This window comes from Lampetra fluviatilis, chromosome 24, assembly GCF_964198595.1.
Source record: "Lampetra fluviatilis chromosome 24, kcLamFluv1.1, whole genome shotgun sequence".
In the NCBI taxonomy this organism is placed as follows: domain Eukaryota; kingdom Metazoa; phylum Chordata; class Hyperoartia; order Petromyzontiformes; family Petromyzontidae; genus Lampetra; species Lampetra fluviatilis.
In genome coordinates, this window is record NC_136298.1 from 8,402,367 (window position 1) to 8,421,686 (window position 19,320).

The window sequence follows — 19,320 nt, forward strand, 5'->3', positions numbered from 1 at the left end:
GGTCATACCTAAAAGGTAAAGGATTGGCGAATATAGTCGCTAAAAACTCAACACGTACAGAAGCGTGCTTTAGCGTAATATCGTAGGCTACGTCTTGTGGCAAAATTCCTTAATTAACCCTGAATTAATACAAAGAATTAGCTCATGCAACGTTTTTGGAAATCGTTATTTCATTACCAGTAAGGGCCATTGCCCAAAACGTCGCCTATCATAAACTTTCTCTTTTATTTGCGTTGTCTGTGCCTGTGCACCGCAACCGAGGTAGGCATCGCCAAACACGTGGGCAGCTATATCCTGTAGGAGAGTATGCAATCCATACTCTGCATATATGCAATCCATACCAGGGTCACCATGCTTATGTGCTGTATGTAATACATCCCGGGTCCCCCACCACGCTTATGCGGTGTATGTAATGCAACACATGGTCCTCATGCTTATATGCTGTATGTAATATATCCCTGGTCCACCAACTATGCTTGTATGCTGTATGTAATCCAACCCATGGTCCACATGCGTATGTGATGTATATTATATATTCGTGTCCACCACCATGCGTATGTGATGTGTGTAATGCAATACAGGGTCCACATGCTTATGCTATGTATGTAATATATCCTGGGTCCACCACTATGCCTGTGTGCTGTATGTAATCCAACACATGGTCCATATGCTTATGTGATGTATGTTATAGATTCCAGGTCCACGACTATGCTTATGTGATGTATGTAATCCAACCCATGGCTCATATACTTATGTGATGTATGTTATATATTCCGGGTCCACCACTATGCTTATATGCTGTATGTAATCCAACCCATGGCCCAAATACTTATGTGATGTATGTTATATATCCCGGGTCCACCACTATGCTTATGCGGTGTATGTAATGCAACACATGGTCCGCATGCTTATATGCTGTATGTAATATATCCCGAGTCCACCACTATGCTTAAGCGGTGTATGTAATGAAAACATGGTCCACATACTTTATATGCTGTATGTAATACAAACCGAGGTCCACCACCCATGCTTATACGGTGTATGTAATAAAAACATGGTCCGCATACTTATGTGCTGTATGTAATACACCCCGAGGTCCACCACCCATGCTTATACGGTGTATGTAATCTAGAAGAGGCTGGACTGCGCGCAATGAACTCTGGGAGGAAGGCCCCCCTCTTTGCTGCCGCCATTTTGTGGCGATGCCGCGCGTTGGTGGCTGTGCCCGCCTCGACCTCCTCCCCTTTTAATTCCACTTCTCGCCGATTTCTTCCTTTACCCTTCCATCGATCCCCCCCTTTAATGAGCCAGCGAGTTTATTAACCGCCTTCATTTCACAGCGCTCATTTCTTTTCTCGACACGACAGGAGGTGGTGTTGCTGGTGTTGCTGGTGGGGGGGGGTTTGCACCATGACGGACGTGATTCAGGTGACCAACGTGGCACCCGCGGCTACCACGGAGCAGATGAAGACTCTGTTCGGGTTCCTGGGCAAAATCGAAGACATTCGCGTCTTCCCACACGAGTGAGTTGGCGTCCAGACGCGGCGGGTCTCCTCTGTGCGCTGTCGAGGCGGCTCGAGGCTAACGACGGCGATCGGCCGCCATCTTCTTCAGGAATGAGTTGGAGGGGGGGGCCCGCACGTGGCTCTCATTCATTCATTAACTCATTCATTAACTCATTCACTCGTTACATTCTTCTATCACTTGATACAGTGAATTTAGCTGTGACGGTCCCACCTGCTGACGGAGACTTGTGTTGCCTCCGAAACGTGATTTATTATTTTCTATTATTATTTCTATTATTTATTTTTACCTACGTGACTTTACCGAAAAAAACCTTCATCTATCAGTCGGTAGTACCACTAGGGTTCCAATCGGTGACTCGAGTGCATCTTTCAGTAACTCGTAGCTGACTAGTTTAATCGCGCATTTTCTTCCGGGTAAACATGTGAGGTGATTCGTTCCACGCAGTACTCGCGATCGAGTCTCGTTCTGTTTACTCGTCGACTCATTCGTTCGCTTAAACTCTCAGTCCTTTACCCGCTCGTCAACGAATTGGTTGCATTGTTACGTTGTTAAGAGCGATCACCAATTGAGTGGCCCTAGTGCGGTTTATATCAATAATTGTTATCAGCTTTGTCAATCCATTGTTGCATGAAGGCTTCCCCAATAAGGGTTATTTGACCATATCTCATGCTGCTCAGCGCCCAGGCGTACTAATGTGCCACCTTAAACAGCGTAAATGAATTGAGAACTGGACATGTTTTTACCTAACAGTACAGAGTGTGTTCATCTTCTTGGTTCTTTCGGTAAAGTCACGTCTTTCCGACAGCCCTGTTCTTCACCTGAGGACGGCTGCTTGCGTTGTGGCCGAAACGTGTGAGAATTTTATTTAATGTTTTATTTTTATTATTTTATTATTTCCATTCTACGTGACTTTACCGAAAGAACCTAGAAGATGAATCCATGCAGTCATGAAAGCTTTACATTGAAAGAGTGTGTATTGTATAAGCGCACATGAATCTGTACTTAAACCCCCTATTTAACAGGAATTAACTCGTAGTTTATATATATGGATGCTCAACATATTCATCAACACTGCCTTGAAGACAAGGCGACGTTTCGGGCAATGATCCTGAATATATTTGATACATCGTCCCTCGCCATAGGAATGTAGACATGCCACGTCAGGCATTTATCTGCAAGCATGGAGCACTGCTAAAGAGTGTAAAACTTAGGTCGCTATGTAGAGGAGCCCTTTTGTTAATCCCCTGCCTTATGAGGTCCTCCTGTATTATGAAGGGACTGCATGGAATTGTTACAAACACAACAAATTCATCTTCTTGGTTCTTTCGGTAAAGTCACTTAGAAGGGAAATAATAATAAAATAATTCTCACGACGTTTCGGCCACAACGCAAGCAGCCGTCCTCAGGTGAAGACCAGGTCTGTCGGGGACTTTACCGAAAGAACCAAGAAGATGAATCCCTGCAGTCACGAAAGCTTTAAATCGAAACACAACAAATTCCTTAATTAACCCTGCCTTAATACAAAGGATAGCTCGTGTAACGTTTTTTTCGAAACGCTTATTGCATTGTCCGAAGGTGGCTTTGCCCAAAACGCCTGTTTTCTACTTTTATTGTCGGTATTGGCCCTAAATTCGTGCAATTTACCGAAACTCGATTCATTGATGTCTTACAAATGTGACGAGCGCACCAGGTCTCTGCTGTTTTTGGTAAACATCACTTGGACCCCCAAAAAAAGTACAAAATCCTGTCCAACTATCTCCTGCGCGAGTTGTTTGTAGGTTATTTCCTTTGTACAATTACACTAATAACCACACTCTGGGCGTGCGATATCCCACGAATCCTTAGTACTCCGTTCTTTGTTTTGCTGCGTGTTTATTTGCGTACATACACCAACTTTATTTTCACTCCCGATAAATGTTGCGTAATCATGAGTATGAGAGTCTGTGTTGTTTTTAATTTGAATTTGGTGCGCCCTCGCCGCAAGCTTATTACACGGGTGTGTGTGTACATTTAACGCAGTCGAGCATGCCGGTTGGGGGACAAATGGCGCCGGGCGGCATTTTAGATATCCGCCCGTCCCACTCTGGAACGCACACATTGTAGAGTGCATATAGTACCGTGCTGTTTGATGGGTGACCACAGTACACAAGTGCCTACTGCGGGGGGCTACACAGTGGGGCATCGCCTGCCTCTATCCTCTACTGACGAGCATCATCAAGTAGGTTAGGGTCCGTTAATCACTGCGACTCACGCGGAGTGGGGTGGTTTTCGGCCATCGGTGGATTGACCAAAAGCTCACCACTGAAGCCGGGTCCACTTGCTCGCTAACCTTAATTAATGTTGCCGATAAACTCTCCAGCGATAAGAAACAAGCAGACGGTTGTATTCTCCTCGTGCTAGCTAACACGTTGACTTTTCCCTTTGCAGTGACTCCCCTCTGCCGGTGACGTCGCGGGTGTGTTTCGTGAGGTTTAGCGATTCGGTCAGCGTCGGCGTGTCGCAGCATCTGACCAACACTGTGTTCATCGACCGGGCTCTCATCGTGGTGCCGTACGCCGAAGGTTGGTGCACCGTTTCCCCCCCATTGTGTCGCTGCTGCTGTCGGAATGCTAGCGTACGCGAGCATGTATCTGCGATGCCTGCGTGACTTCTCAACACTAACACAATCTGGCAGAGGGCTCGGGATGCGGCAGCAATCCACAGTGAGAGTGGCAACTCGCTCATTAGCGCTGCCAAATGATTATCCGTAATAAACAAACATCGGCAAGTTCGTAAGCATTTGTGAGCTAAAGGTTGAACACGGCAAGATGCATAATTGTGAATGTTCACAGTTCTATAAAATTGTGCAGTGTTCAATTTGTTTAGGGCAGTCGGTTCAAGAGACGTTTTTGACTGTTCCGCCCGAGCATTTCTGCAATAACGGTCCCGTCATGTTTGTTTTTCTTTCTTTGTCTGTTATTTTGTATTGCAGAAGGCATCTGCCTGCCCCTTAACCCCTGACTTGTCTCACAAGAGGGGGCTGTGGGTCGGCTGGCTGTGTCTTGGTCGTAAGAGCAATACATAATCTATTAGGCGCTGCTTGGTAGCCTCCTGAAAACAATCGCGATGGGGACAACAAAACTCCGGTTCTTGGTCAGAGGGGGACTTTAGGTAGACTCTTTATTTTTAAGCAAATTCTCATGTCCGTCACCCGATCGACGACAACCTCCTATCCCTTCCCCCCCGTGTTGGCGATATTGGCAAAAAGTGCTGAAGACAGAAGCCGCCCCCAATGCATGATAGAAGATGCCTCGTTCCAGTAGGAGCAAGAAAAAAGGGTGGAGACTGCTGCGGAAGTCGAGTGCACACATGTGGCGGGGTCTCTGCGGGGTTACCCAAAGATTAATGTGGTGCTTCTCTGTGTCTTTCTTTGTGTGATTTGTTTGTGCCTACTAGAGAGGCGCCTCAAGGCAGAAGCCAAAAAAATTCCAGTAGAGATTGTTCCTCGCCGCTAAGCGAGTCGGGGGTACCGGTTGCACCGTCCGCCAAACAAGACTGCGCCGCGAATGGCGGCGTTTCTGTTGTCTGCCCTTGTTTGTTTTCTTATTTTTTTTATTTCCGTTATTTAATTACACATTTCTGCAACCCCCTTTTCTACCCCCCAGCCCTTTTGTTTCCCCCCCCTTACGTGGTCAAGTGTCTGTGTGTCTGTGTGTCTTCTGTTTTTTTTAGTCAAGTATTCCTGCTGTACTGAGGGCCGCTAATCAAATTGTGTTGTGTGCATAACGGCAGCTGTGTGGTATATTCGCTGCCAATGGTTGAAGTGTTGTGGTAGATGCTTTTTTTATTTTGAATTCACTGAAATCATGTTTGGGTTTTTTGAATGCAAGCCTTGGAAGTGATGTTGAAGTTTTCGCTCTCAATGGTTGTTTTCTTTGTCTTGTCGTCTTTTACAGTTATTTCCCTGGGCCAGCACGCCAGTTTACCCTGACTGAGAATGGCCTCCATACAATTTTATTCTCTTTGTACTTGCATATTTACGCAATATCGTTTTTTATAGGGAACACACGACGGAAGGGTATAGTGGACAACAATGTAAATTCAATGTGCGCATGTCATTTTGTGATGCAAAGTAGCACTGAAAATTTAAATTTTCTCACATTTTGGACTTCACGAATCAGGTGCTCAAATAGCCATTTATTGCTTAAATCGCAACCAGAAAGTACAATCAGGACCATCGTGTGCAAATGTGAATATCTACACTTGAGAAGAAAATGTGTGACTCAAGAAACTGCCTGTTCCATTAGCCAATGCACTGTACAGAGATTGCCAGTGTTTGGGCTGTGGACCGTAATTCCCTTTGTTTTCTCTGTTTTTTGATTGTTTTTGTACCATATAGTGATGCCAGCGGCTTGAGCGTGCAAATTTCATAGCAACGTGCCTGGAGAAACCCAGCGATTCTTATCGTTTGGCCTTGAGTATGTTTCGAGGACAGGTGATATAGCTAAGTCACGTTCAAACTGATATGTGCGGGAGAAAAAAAACACGGTGTCATTTCTTGGATATCTGTGTGTAATTTGAAACCCTGAAACCACAGGAGTTTTTAAATCTTATTAAGTTAAGATGTGCATGTGTCGTCAAGCGGGTGTGTCTGTCTGAGACCTCTTGACGTAAAACCCAGCTTCTCTCTACCTCCCCCTCAGCCCATAATCCTCCGTCCCAGCCATTCCGTTGAACCTGTTTTGGAGGACACCCAAAGAGCTACCCGAGTAAACACGGGGCTCTCGTTGAAACATGTACTTGACATTGCCATTGGCAGCTCTGGAATAATGCAATGCCCCCACCTCCCTCACGGTGAGGGAAGATAAGCTATGAAGAGGGCATTGCGTAGACGCTGCCGAGTCTAGTCCCAGCGCAAAGCGCCGTTGCCGCGCTGTCTAGGCAGGTCTGCTGGTCTGTGGGTTTGGAGGGGTCTGACTGTTTCTTTTCGGTTGCTTTCAGGCAAGATACCAGATGAGGCTAAAGCACTGTCTCTCTTGGCTCCCGCCAGTGCTGTCGCCGGCCTGCTGCCTACGCCCAGCCCGCTGGCCTCGGTAAGTAGATTGTGTTTTGAATTGTCGGGTTTAACTCGTGTAGTATGTGAACTTTTTTATAAAAAAAAAATCTGGTGAGTTAAATGCAACTCGAAGTTTAAGATGCTATGTACAAATTTTGATTTAAAGCTTTCGTGACTGCACGGATTCATATTCTTGGTTCTTTCTGTAAAGTCACGTAGAAGGGAAATAATAAAATATGAATATAAAACAATAATAAAAGTATTTATATTTTATTATTTTCTTTCTACGTGACTTTACCGAAAGAACCAAGAATATGTTATGTACAGTTCAAAAACGCAGGGATTGACTAAATGTCCCAATATAACATTCGATTCTGAGAAGGGATGTTTTTGAGTACATGGGGATGCTAACCATATTCAATGTATAAACAGCAACTTCATAGACCCGTTTCCAATTAATTTGCCCTTGGGACAAATGAAATTAAATAGTTATACATTTAACAACTTGGTTAGGTTTACTTGGAGTTTAAAAAGTAATATCTTGTTTAATCGTTTTGTACATAAATTAATACAACTAAAACATAAAAAAACACAAGTCATAACCTTGTCCCATTCAACCTTGCATATGACCAAACAACTGAGTTTGGATAATCTTGCAATCTTAAGCTGAATTTATCCTGGGTTAATAGTTGAATGTGAGACATACCTGCAAATACTTATTTTCTGTATTTGACTTGCATGTATGTCATGCAAGAGTTGTCTAAATACCTTCAAGACTGACTGAGCTTCTCTGAGTGAATGTGCATTCTAAAGTGTTTCACATGTGCGTGTGGCATCATCATGACAGATGGGGGCCGTGCCCCTGTCGGCTTTGGGCGCGCTGCACGGTGGCGGGAGCATGGACTCCACACTGGCTGCGCTCGGCCTCCCACAGCCACAGCTTCTCGGCAACTTGGATGGCGGAAAGTTGCAGGGCATGCAGCAGCCCATGCACCTTGGCCAGGTACGATTTGACTGCATGTGCGCGCGGTTCAACATCGGAAGGTCCTGTTACCGATTAGGGGGATTGAGTGGCACACGGAGCGTCCGTAGCACTTAGTCGTCACCAGATGCTTCCATCCAATCCGGGTGTCCGTGCTCAATTATGAAGCCGGGTTTTCACGTGTAAATAATTAATGGTAGCAGCCCAATCACTTCATTCCACATAAGGCTAGTTGGGGTGTTTCACCTTTTTTGGAAACCATTCCAGTGCGGAGTGAAAAAGTACTTTGCCATTGGGTCTGACCTCTGTTGCAGTGCATGTGAGTAAGTGTAATGCCCCTACAAGGGATCATCGAAATGGTTCTTTGATGTTACCCCACATGCTCTCTTGTGATGTGGAGTTAAAGAATTCGAAATGGATACGCTGTTTCGTCGCATGCTGCTCGTGCACAATTTTAATAAAAATGGCGCAAGTCTGGAAACTTTTTAGGAATGTGTATACACTATCTGATATTCATTATCTCGTGTTTTAATAAACATATTTATTCATCCAGCACGTATTTGAGATGGTACATCATTGCACTTATTTTCTAGCAATGTGCTTTACCGGTGGTTCTTGTATACAGCTTGAGGCTCTCACCAACGTAGAAAAATGAAATCCAATCAAATATTGTGCTAAAAATTACCTTTTTACATTTATAATATTTTAACAATTGTGAATAGCTAAATGTAATACACAACTTTCTCTATATTTTAATATTGTTTGTAAATGCTTTGTGTAAGATTGATTTTACCATTATTTTCTTAGTTTAGTTGCTTGTCCTAAATTCTAGTTTAAGCACAGATAATTCAAGTAACGCAAGGCTGATCTGCTTTTGCTTCAGAAACTTGCATTGTTTTGCCATGATGGCCACGGGTTGACCCTTTGCCTCTTGTTTTTCAGTCTGCCACTGCTGAACAGTTGCTGAATTTGTTTTCGCAAGTCGGTGGCGAGGTCAAGTACGTTCATCTGTTGAGTTTAACACACACTGCCGCACATGTAGACGATATCCATTTTTATTGCTGCTTCTTAACCAAATATGAACACACTAACTTAAGTGCTGCTATGTTTGACAAAAAATTAAAAGATTACTTTTAGAGTGGCTGTGCTCCCATGAGTGTTTTAAATTGCATGAATGTTTAAGTCTTGAAACGGGCACTAATTTTCAAGGTAATTTTGTTACCTTTGTCGCAAGAATGAACCATCCGAACAATGCCATCGCAAAACCGGCGGGTAAGGGGGCGGACGCTGCTTCTAAAGAGATCGAGGAGGCCATGAAGAGGGTCCGTGAAGCACAGTCGCTCATCTCTGCCGCTATCGACCCAGGTGAGTTTCGCCCCTTTCCGCTTGACACCAGTTGTAATCTGTAAGACATCTTGTTCTTGATCGTACCCCCACACTCACTCAAAGCTTTGTGAAAGAAGAACTTAAGCAATAAAAACTATGTTTTATGAGAAATACTTAAGCTTGTCCTTGGAATGTATTGGTCAGTTACTGGAATACGTTGGATGGTAGTTGTGTTCTCGGGAACTGTAATTTAAGTGGGCCTTGCTTTTTTTCTTCAGATTCTTCCGAGAAGAAGGACGACAAAAAGAAGCGCTCTCGGTCAAAGTCGAGGTCCCGCTCGCGGAAACGGCGTTCCCGTTCGCGTTCACGCCGTCGGTGAGCCCTCCCTGTTCCCAGGGGCACAACATTTGTTGGCACACCAGTCCAAGTTGTCGTTAATGAGATTTTCACGTGTTGGTTTCGGAGCACAATGAAGAGAACGTGTAGCAGAAGTGCCATCTGGAATGTAAGTTGCAATGGAAATTCGCAAATTGGGATGTGAATAATGTAAATAAATTCGGCGTAATGCAATACATTGGGACAGTTAAGATTTGTATAGCGTATGAATGCTATCGGAGCTCAAAATTCTGCACAGAAACTGGGCGTATTTTCGAGTCGTTAACTTGCGCAGGGAGACGGCACAGATGGCTGGAGAAAACGGGGACGCATCACGTAGATTGAAATAATTATGTACACCCACCATCGATGCATCAATTTGTGTTTGGATTTATTTAGAGGTTTATTCAAAGCATCGGCAAATACTATGCTTTTACATTTAGACTAATGTGAACAAAACTACGCACAAAACATATAAAACTAAACAATACAAACCATTTGGTAACAAGAAGTAACAATCAGATTTACCATTTTGGTAAATGTAGCCTTTCTAGTTGCTCTAAACAAAGTGTATGTGAGCAAATAACCGAAACCTTTCAAAACGATTGATCATTACATGCACAATTCCTAGTGCACGAGCATTTCAGTCAATGCATTAACGTATTGTTACATGTGTAAATAAAAACAATGTAACACGTATTAAGTTGACCGTGAACATGGTTTTTGTCGCGACTATTGGGAAGTGGTAGGGTGCAGTAAATGCAAGGTGAGAGGTGAAATTGTAATTAACTTGCCAGCAGGGGGAGCCGTTTCATCAGGCGTGAACTGCAGTCGAGTTGGGGATTCGGCTTCGCTGACACTTGTTGCCAGAGCTGCTTATAAGCACATTCTCTAGGAGCAAGGGCAGGTGTGCTTGCCTCACCAGTGTAATGTAAGCAAATAATATCAAACTTCTGCCGTATCTCACAATCATCATCTTTATATATCCTGGAGGAATCTGATGAGCTATAAAGATATTTTTCACCGATGTTCAGTAGGGGACGGTTCAGCAAGTTACAACAAAAATATAAATACAGTGGTGATAGGTTTTTCCCCTTTTATCTGGCAACAAAACATGATTCCTTGTAAAAGGTTTCAGTTTGGTGTTTTAACATCTTAACACCTGTTTTGTTGCCAGATAAAAGGGGAAAACCCTATTATGTTTTGGTACTGGCAAAGGAAGGTCCCATGATGAAATATAAATACAACAGTGCAAAGTAGAGCAGGTCACTAAAATAAATAAAGTTTATGAGTATATCTCCACTTGAGGGTAGAGACTTATCTAACCGAACCACAGTGGTGAAATGACAGTAAGGGTTAGAGCTTGCTAGTGTTTTTTTTATATTTGTCCTGACGCCGCATGTTGACTGCAGGCGCTCGGGAAGCCGCACGAGGTACCGCTCGCGATCGCGTGGCCGCAGGAGCCCCCGCCGCCGGTCCCGCTCCCCACGCCGCAAATCCCGCTCGCCACGCCGGCGCTCGCGAGACCGTGGCCGCCGCTCTCGCTCCAAGTCCAGGTGAGAGCGATCAAGGGGGGCGTCCCCTTCCTGATAGCACGTCGGCGCACAGCTTTTGTCGTTCTCTCATTTCGTCCCAGAATGTCATTTAGTAACTTTGTTGTTTCTCCTGACATCTACTAAATATCACCCCCAACAACCGTCCTGCCCATTCATTTTTGAGACCTTGAGATACTTTTATTCACTTTAATCGTAAGAAATTGTGAACTTAAGTGATTGATTTGCTTTTTTTATTATCTAGCTTGAGTTATTGCTTCGAATTTTTTTTGCCATATTACTGAAATGTATTATCTTGTTTGCTCAGGTTGTGTTTGTGGGGTGAGAAACTGGAGATTAGTGTTGAGCTGTAAGAGATCAAGTCTCCCTGTTACAATGAACCCATGATTCCAGTGTTGGCATCTGGCTACGAATTGGATCCTACTCGATCATGTAGAGTCATTTTACGCGAAACATTCTGTCGATATGCTTTATAGTTTTAATTTCAGCAATACTATATTTTCAAGTTTGTCTTGCATTCTGCTTTTGTCACTTTAACATTTGACTCCTCGAATGTTCACGGTGTCTTAAGCTCCAGGAAGCAAAGAGGAAAAAAGGGTTATCCCATTTTAACTCTGTAACCACACGGTCGCATGGAGAATTCTCTCATGGCCATTATGGTAGTTAATGCCATTTAAACTTAATTCGAGTGAACATGGGTAAAATTTACCCTGCTTTGACGCGCTCTTTTCCCGTCTCGACGACGAACAGGGATCGCAGCCGACGTGGCCGCAAGAGCCGCAGCCCCTCGCTGGCGGGCAAGAAGCGCCCGCTGTCGCGTTCGCCGCCTCCTCCGCCTCGCCGCGTCTCTCCCAGCCCCCGGCGCCGGGCCTCCCCGAGGCCGTCGAGCAGCCGCCGCTCGCGCTCGCCCAAACGCCGCCTGCCGTCGAGATCGCCGGGCCCTCGCCGTGTGTCTCGGTCGCCACGTCGCAAGCTCGGCTCGCCGCCCCTTCTGCCCAAGCGCAAGGGCTCCGGCTCCCCATCGCCTAAGAAGTGAGAGACTGGACACAACACGCATGATGTGCCGAGACTTAAACCGTAAATTTGCGCTATATGAATGGGAAGGTACGATGTAAAAAAAAAAACTGGGCGCTTATATCTTGTTTAGATACGTGCGTACCTAGGCTGTGTGTCGTAGGCTGTACAACAATCTTGAAGCTTTAATGAGAAAATGGTAAGTCGATGGCAGCATCGTATAGTTTTAATGACATTAAAGCATTGATGACATCAAGTATTTTAGGGTATACAGCCTAGGTCCATATCCACTTGATATGATCTGTTAGTTTTATGGTTGTCTTAAGTTTCTGTCGTAGTTTAGACGCTTGATTAAATACTGCACTGAATCACATTGGTGTCATAACGCTTGGGTTACCCCAACAGTTATGAAGGTAACTAAAAACAGGTAGTGTTTAGCACAGTGGTTCGCACACTGTACTGTAAGCCCGGCGATTTTAGTTTGATTCATGGCCAGGACTGACATCATTTGCTAACCCACACTACCCACACTGCTAACAAGTGTGGTGAAATATAGTCAAGGAACCTCCCATGACCCAACATCCAGCATTGCATTGACAAAAGGGCTTGTTCATGTCATCTGAAGCACAATTGCAAATTGTGGTGTCCACTTGAATAACTTTTGAGTTGCTCCAAAAAATATACAGGCAAAATAAAAGCTGGCTTGACTCCGCACTTAATTTTTGCAAAGGCTTTTGTCGTTATTATAAATACCCTGCGTGTATGTATGTTGAACTTTCGCATCGTGCGTAGCCAACCGTGCTAATCGTGGAGGTGCACGTATGTTTTCCCTATCGCACTTTGCGCCCCTTTGCCAGGCACAAGAAAGAGAAGCGTCGCGAGCGTGAGCGAAGCCGCGAGAAAGAGTTGCGTTCGTCGGGAAGCCGCAAGAAGAAGGGCAGGGACAAGGGGGAGCGTGAACGGGAAAAGGAGCGTGAACGGCGCGACAGGAGCGAAGGAGACAAGGGCGACGTCAAGGTGAGTGGCGTTGCAGCCAGTGGCGGTACCATAAATGCACGTAGTTAAATGTCGGCACTAACGAATTGTTGAACGCTAGTAGTATTTTCAAAGGGTCCATGGCGTATCATTTCCTTATCCTTTAGATTTGAAGCTTTCGTGACTGCAAGGATTCATACTCTTAGGTTTTTTTATATATGCTTTTAAGAAAGACTTAGTATTTACACTGCTTGCCTTGTGGCAAACTATTTTTAATAGGCAGAATTAGTTGCTTATGATTTATGCAAATCATGCTAATGTTGCATTTTGGCTCGGCTTGTACAAAAAAATTAATAACAAATTCTGCAAACAATTGTTAACACCTAAATAAGGAATTTGATTCAAGTCCTCCGTTTGAAATGCTTTGAATCTGTGGAGTCTGGGTAAAATTAGTTTTATTGTCTTAAACGTTTATCATAAAGTTGATTATATTGAAATTATCCATGAGGTGGTTTGGAATTTTTTTTATTAGTAGCTAAAAATAAACGGTGACTTTTATATATAGGACCCTGTTAAGGTTGTCATGTGAAAGGAAGTTGAGTTTTTCTTGAAATGTAAGAATGTTTGTGAAGATGAGTTTTTAAGCTGTTCTGATGTGAACAGTCGTTTGATCTCGTCTAGCATTTACCCGAGCCTGGAAAAGGGTAGATTTCGGTGACATTTAAACCGATTTTAAAATGGCAGCTGTCAAAAATGAAGAAATAATGAAGTCTAGGTTTCTAAAATTTAGCAAAGCCTGCAAATCTCCTAAGCCATATAATCCCCAAGTGCCCTACATAAGTCATTTATGTCTCTTTGAAAAATGTTGCACAGTTTGACAAGTCAAACTATACCGGTTTGGTAAGATTTAGCAAATTTCTTTTTTAAGTTTACCATAGGCTACATTTGTATGCTCAATATATCTTCTGCACTATGTTGTAGGTCATTCTGTTATTCATCTGACCAGTTCGCGCAGTGTGCAGCCAAACATAAGGTTGCCAGTTTATATCCTGGTCAGGAATCAACTCGCCCTTTATCTTTTCGTTGCCACTGGAATAAGTCTATCTTCTAGAAGTCAACGGTGCGTGTTATATAAGATAGACGAGTCTCCCTGCCTTGACAATCTGGAATTTTCGCCACAGGCTCAATCAAGGGTGTACAACTCAGGAGCTGAGCAAATCGCCACTTGCTCATTTTGAGCAGGCAGGCCACTTTGATTTGACACATTTTTATCCTGATGTAGCGTTGTGGTGAACGAATGAGTAAGACGTGCTTTCCCGTCTGCACGCCGGCTGCTCTGTGGTGCATAGACCCTGTTGGACGTGTTGCGCGCACACGTGCAGGTGACGCGGAACTACGACGAGGAGGAGATGGGCTACGACAGCGAAAAGGAGCGGCTGCTGCGCGAGGAGGGCGCCGGTTCCGGAGGCGCCGATGACGGGTCTCCACCGCAGGGCGGCACACGCTCCGGCAGCAGGGGCGGCTCTGACAGCGGCAATCAGAGCCCTGAGCGCAACACCAATGGGGATGACGATCAGCAGGAAGACATGTACACCAGCGATTGAGCTGCATGTGTGCCTCTGATTGCCGCACACACAATCGCCTGTTCTTACTCCGCAATTATTACATCTACACAAATGCAGTCGTTGGTTTTTGCGTGGCCATTAGCACATGTTCGTGCTGGCCACTACATCCAGTTACAGCAGTTGGTCCCCAAGTTGCGTGCAAACACGCTGGCCAGTATGATTGCACATGCGAGTGTACAGGAGAGTTGCACATAATTTGGTCCACGTGTCTTTAACATGCGTTCACACGAGCCAGTGTGAGCGCATGTGAGATTACAGATGCAATTGTACAGACCTGCACAACCTCCTTGGCCTATCTGCACCAACACCACCACCAGCCTTCTCGGTCCCCTTTCAACATTGGTTTGGGAACTGCTATTTTGAGGGTGAACCCAGAGCTTTGTATTAAATGGATGGTCTCAGGTATTGGAGAACGTCCCTTTGAATGCATGGCTGCTTTTTTTGTTGCATATAAAAGGTGTCTGGTGATGGTGTGGTTGGTAGCAGAAGGCAGGTGAAGTCGGTGGGTGAAATTGGAAAAACTATAAATTCCCAAATCAACTCGCATTGCTGTAAAGATGAAGCATGACAAGTCTTGAGATTTCAAATAGTTTTTTTGATTGCATACTGGTTTGTAAATACTGTATGTCCCCCATTTTTTAAAGGCAATTGATCGGCTCGGTTTATAGAGTTCACAACTGCCTACAGTTTCTGATTATTGCCGGAGATGAATTTTTTTTATATATATAACTACCTGGAGTCTCTACAGCTTTGGTTGACATTAGGATTTTCACCGTACTTGATGTTTGTAACAAAATTGTAATGCTTGCGCCATGCGATTTTTGTTGTGTTTTAAGCGACCTTTTGCCGTTTCATTCTTGGGAACCTTCAGGTTGGTGCATTGTTTGCAACAGGCCACGAAATTCATTTGCTTTTTAAAAAAAGGGGCAAGAGTGGGAATCCTACATAAATTAAGAAGCACATACCGTATTTTCTCTTTGTACAGTATGCTTTACATAGCCGGCATGTAAAGGATCGTCCATTTGATGCTGGTTTTCCCCACATTCATTAAATAAAAACCCGCGGTTTTGTTCTGTTTTGTGAATTTGTGTTTTTTTGCATTGTTTTAATAAATTTAACAACCTGCTTGTTCAACAATGCAACCGACCTCTGAAAGGTTAGCGTCAAAACCTTTTGTGTAATCTTGCGTGTATTTTTTACAAGAAGCCAGTCTGTATTTAGGTGAAGTGTGGTTGGTTTACGTGGCCCTATTGTGGAAGTGAATTCCCTCTACAGTATACGGTGTGTGTGGGGGGGTTACTAAGCAACGGTCTGTTGCTGTTTTTATTCATCTACAGCACTGGATCTGGACGGGAAAATGTGAGCCGACAATCCATTATCTGTTCGCTTGGGTATACATTTTCAACCATCATGCCAAACCACGTCCTGCAAGGGATTCCAGTGTCTGGCGACGTCCACCCTTTGTCCACGGCTGATATTTTTCGCTTTGTGTTGAGAGGCCAGAAGGCCCCCCCGGTTCCTTCCGTGCCTCGGCTTGCCAAGTCGCGCCTGGGCCCTCTGAGCAAGGCGGATACGAGCCATTGCCCCATCGGCACCGTTCCTTGGGGACTGCGGTGTGGGACACAAGAAGACGTGCAGCCCGGGCACGCGTTCATCGCCTCGCCGCTGTTCTTCCCGGATGTGGGCGCGCTGCAGAGGAAGATGTTTGCAGGTGAGGAGCCGGGCAAGGTGCTTGGCGACTCCGCAGCTTCGAGCACCTGTGCACGTGGCCATCAATCATCCATGGAGGCGAGGAGGACCAGGAATTGTGGAAACGGGGTCCTGGATGAGGCGAGGAAGCCATCGCCACCGCTGATGAGTGTCTGGCTGCAGAAAGACACGACGGCACGACTAATCGGAGAATGGCAGAAGAGGGCATGAGCTGAGGACATGCTGGGGACGTTAGAACAAGCATGGAGCCAGCAAGTCTCCCTGGAAGCGCTGGATATTGGAACCTAAGTTGGTCTGGGCTTGGACTTGCGAGGTCGCCATGAGATGGCAGTGCAGCAATGGATGGAACACAACTGCGGAATTTTTGAGTTGTCACCGTGCATGTGTGTGGTGGGGTTTCTTCAGGTACTGAACTCGAATTTCCACCAACATGCCAAACACTGCGTGCAATTGGTCAAACATCTGAAGGCAGGACCATGCTTAAAGGGGTTTGAGACTCGAGATTTCTTAAACCGACAACGTCAATGATTGTACCACCAACCATGTTTAGATGAAGAGTCGGGATTTGTAGACGATATTATATTCGTTTTCATTTGTTTTGATGCTGGGTCTTTGTCGTGCTCTCTGTAATATTACCATATCATTGGCATTATCTGACCGTATATCTTTTAGAAATCACTGAATAATTGATTCTTGTATTCGTGATACGATCCACGTAAAATATATTTCGATGTATCGATTGTTACCTGCATGGTGTGAGTTACGTGTTGGTGTTTGTGTATTTTATAATAACTCGGAAACATGTTATAATTTACATTGTAAGACCCCCTCAATTTGTACCCACGGACATATTCGTACAGATATCTCCACTAGTATTTTAATATACTTGGAGCCACTGCTTTGAGCGAGCGCCTATTAAGGCCGGCACGACTCTCACCAACAGCGGCCCTCATTCGCCAAGAAGTATCCGTGGCATCACCACGGCGCTTGTGCCAGGCTAGGTGTACATTTAGGCCACGTGAAGTGTGGAAGGCTCGCCGAAGGGAGTTCACAGGGACAGATCCAGGTGCTGTGGGTTGACTGAGATGACTGGCGGATGGACCAGCTGTGCCACCTCGCTGCGTTTTAACCGGTTGCCGTGAATCTTGAGCCTCCTCCATAGAGATCGATCTTGACACCGCTGGTACCAGGCTTGGAAAACTACACTCGGCTCCACATCCTCCCGAATGTAATCACGCCAGCCCATCTCTTCACCAGCCCGTGTCATGCCAGTCTAGCCCCCTTCTATCCGGCCAAACAGTCTGCTTGGGCATGCAGAATACGTGACCCAGCCAACGCTGCCTCGCCTGCCGATGGGACTTTGTCCAAATCTTTTAAGGATCTGTGAACTCCTCACACAATCCAGTCTGGTTAAACAGATCGTAGGCAGGCCAGCCTGAATGTGTTAAACTGGCGCAGATTTTCCTTCAGAGGGGTCCACGTTTGACAAGCTTAGAGAAGAGGAGATGGTATAAATGTGGCCGTGATGCCCCCCGAAGCTTTGTGTGGAGCTACAGGCCAAATCAGCTTCCAGGCAGCGTTACGCAGCTGATGAAATGATGTCTCTTCCACTAAGGGGCCGTCCATAAATGACGTCACGCGTTTCTGGACGAATTTGACCCCCCCCCTCGTCAATCGGCGTCACAAAAAGTCAGCCCCCCCCCCCCTCAAATATGACATCACAAAGCTCTGCCCCCCTCTCCCCAAAAAAAATAAAACATGCTTCAAATCGCTTTAAACTATTGTCATTGTAGTGCGTATTTAATGTGGCGCTGCACTCTAATGTTGTAGGAGAAAACATTTATTAAAAAGTCTATTTAATTAAGTGGAACGTGTTGTCTATCTATATATATAAAATCGCAAATCTGTCTGTCTGTCTGTGTGTCTGTGTGTCGCCGGACCATACGCAGTTTCATTGGACGGCGGTTGCCCCTGGCAACGGGTAGCGACGCATTCGCTTCCGGGTGGACGCCATTTTTAATTCCAGTTAAAAATATGCGCACGCATTTGTGCTATAAACTCGATATACCCAGCGTTGCACGGGGGGAAAATACATTTAAAATTTTATGCAAACTTTCAAACATTACATACCAATGAAAAAACAACTGTGTAATTACTTTTAAACTCGACGCGCCAAGAATCGATTCTCTGAATCGCGCAAAGGAATCGAAGGTTGTAGATTCCTTTAGATTCGGACGATTCCCGTTTACTGTAAGTTGGTTAAAGTCGATATAAACTGCTACGAACGGCAAATATCCGGCGTTGACCGGGCCAAAAATGTAATTAAAAACTCCTGAAACAAAAATAACAATGAAAATGAAACTCTATCATTCAAAATGTAAACCCCCAACATGCCAGGAATCGATTCTTTGAATCGCACAAAGGACTAATCGAAGGTTGTAAATTACTTTACGATCGCGCTTCCTGTTTAATATAAGTTGCTTATAGAGTTGATATAAACTGCTACGAATGGCAAATATCCGGCGTTGACTGGGGCAAAAATATAATGGTGAGGGCGGTTGTGAGTGCCGATTGTGAGTGGTGATTAGTGAGTGGTGAGGGGAGGTTTAGTGGTGAGGGTGAGTGGTGAGGGTCAGTGGTGAGGGTCAGTGGTGAGGGTGAATGGTGAGGGTGAGTGGTGAGGGTGTGTATATATGTAAGGTTATTAAGAAATATAGTTTTCACCCGGGCAACACCGGGTACTTATGCTAGTATTTATTTAAAGTTGCGCATTTTGATGTGACGTCACATTTCTCAACCCCCGCCCCCTCTCGTCGCACATCGTCACAAATGTCTGACCCCCCCCCCCCCCCAGGTGCGTGACGTCATTTATGGACGGCCCCTAATTAGGAGTTGAGATCTCTGCTGCCAAACCGGAGCTGGTCACACAAACTCAGACGAAGATTTAACACGAACGCTTTCGCGACCTATATCCATAATATAGTTGTTTTGGTTAGATCTCGTAAATATATAAATGTGTCGTTAAAGCCCGCCACCACCCGACACAGCCAACTAGTAAGGGTTGTCACAAATCTGATTGTCGCCTGATAAAGCTAGTTGTAATTACTGGCGAAACGTCGTACTCAGATTATAAATGTTGTGGCTTTGCTTTTCCAACACAACCGGTGGTGCTGTACTAGTATACTACACTATACACTA

The 19,320-nt window shown here is 45.0% G+C and overlaps 1 protein-coding gene across 3 annotated transcripts; it reads left to right on the top strand.

The window, feature by feature from the left end:
- The first annotated feature begins 1,177 nt into the window (after window positions 1–1,177).
- On the top strand, window positions 1,178–15,496 carry LOC144941123 (uncharacterized). 3 transcript variants are annotated; one of them, XM_078867630.1, is made up of 11 exons: window positions 1,178–1,523; window positions 3,955–4,088; window positions 6,508–6,599; window positions 7,410–7,565; window positions 8,487–8,554; window positions 8,779–8,909; window positions 9,149–9,245; window positions 10,658–10,801; window positions 11,549–11,830; window positions 12,670–12,829; window positions 14,137–15,496. In XM_078867630.1, exons 1-11 carry the CDS (start codon window positions 1,411–1,413, stop codon window positions 14,389–14,391), a joined length of 1,632 nt encoding a protein of 543 aa, XP_078723756.1. In that variant the 5' UTR covers window positions 1,178–1,410; the 3' UTR covers window positions 14,392–15,496. The 3 variants fall into 3 exon arrangements, with proteins under 3 accessions (XP_078723756.1, XP_078723758.1, XP_078723759.1); XM_078867632.1 differs by having other exon boundaries at window positions 8,487–8,542; XM_078867633.1 differs by having other exon boundaries at window positions 1,179–1,523; window positions 14,170–15,496.
- Window positions 15,497–19,320: the final 3,824 nt, after the last annotated feature.

Excerpts from the sequence above, each read along its gene's own strand:
- LOC144941123 (XM_078867630.1), top strand. The coding sequence starts at position 1,411 with ATGACGGACGTGATTCAGGTGACCAACGTGGCACCCGCGGCTACCACG. Across the intron at positions 1,524-3,954 it reads ATTCGCGTCTTCCCACACGA|TGACTCCCCTCTGCCGGTGA; the intron begins GTGAGTTGGCGT and ends TTCCCTTTGCAG. Across the intron at positions 8,910-9,148 it reads CTCTGCCGCTATCGACCCAG|ATTCTTCCGAGAAGAAGGAC; the intron begins GTGAGTTTCGCC and ends TTTTTTCTTCAG.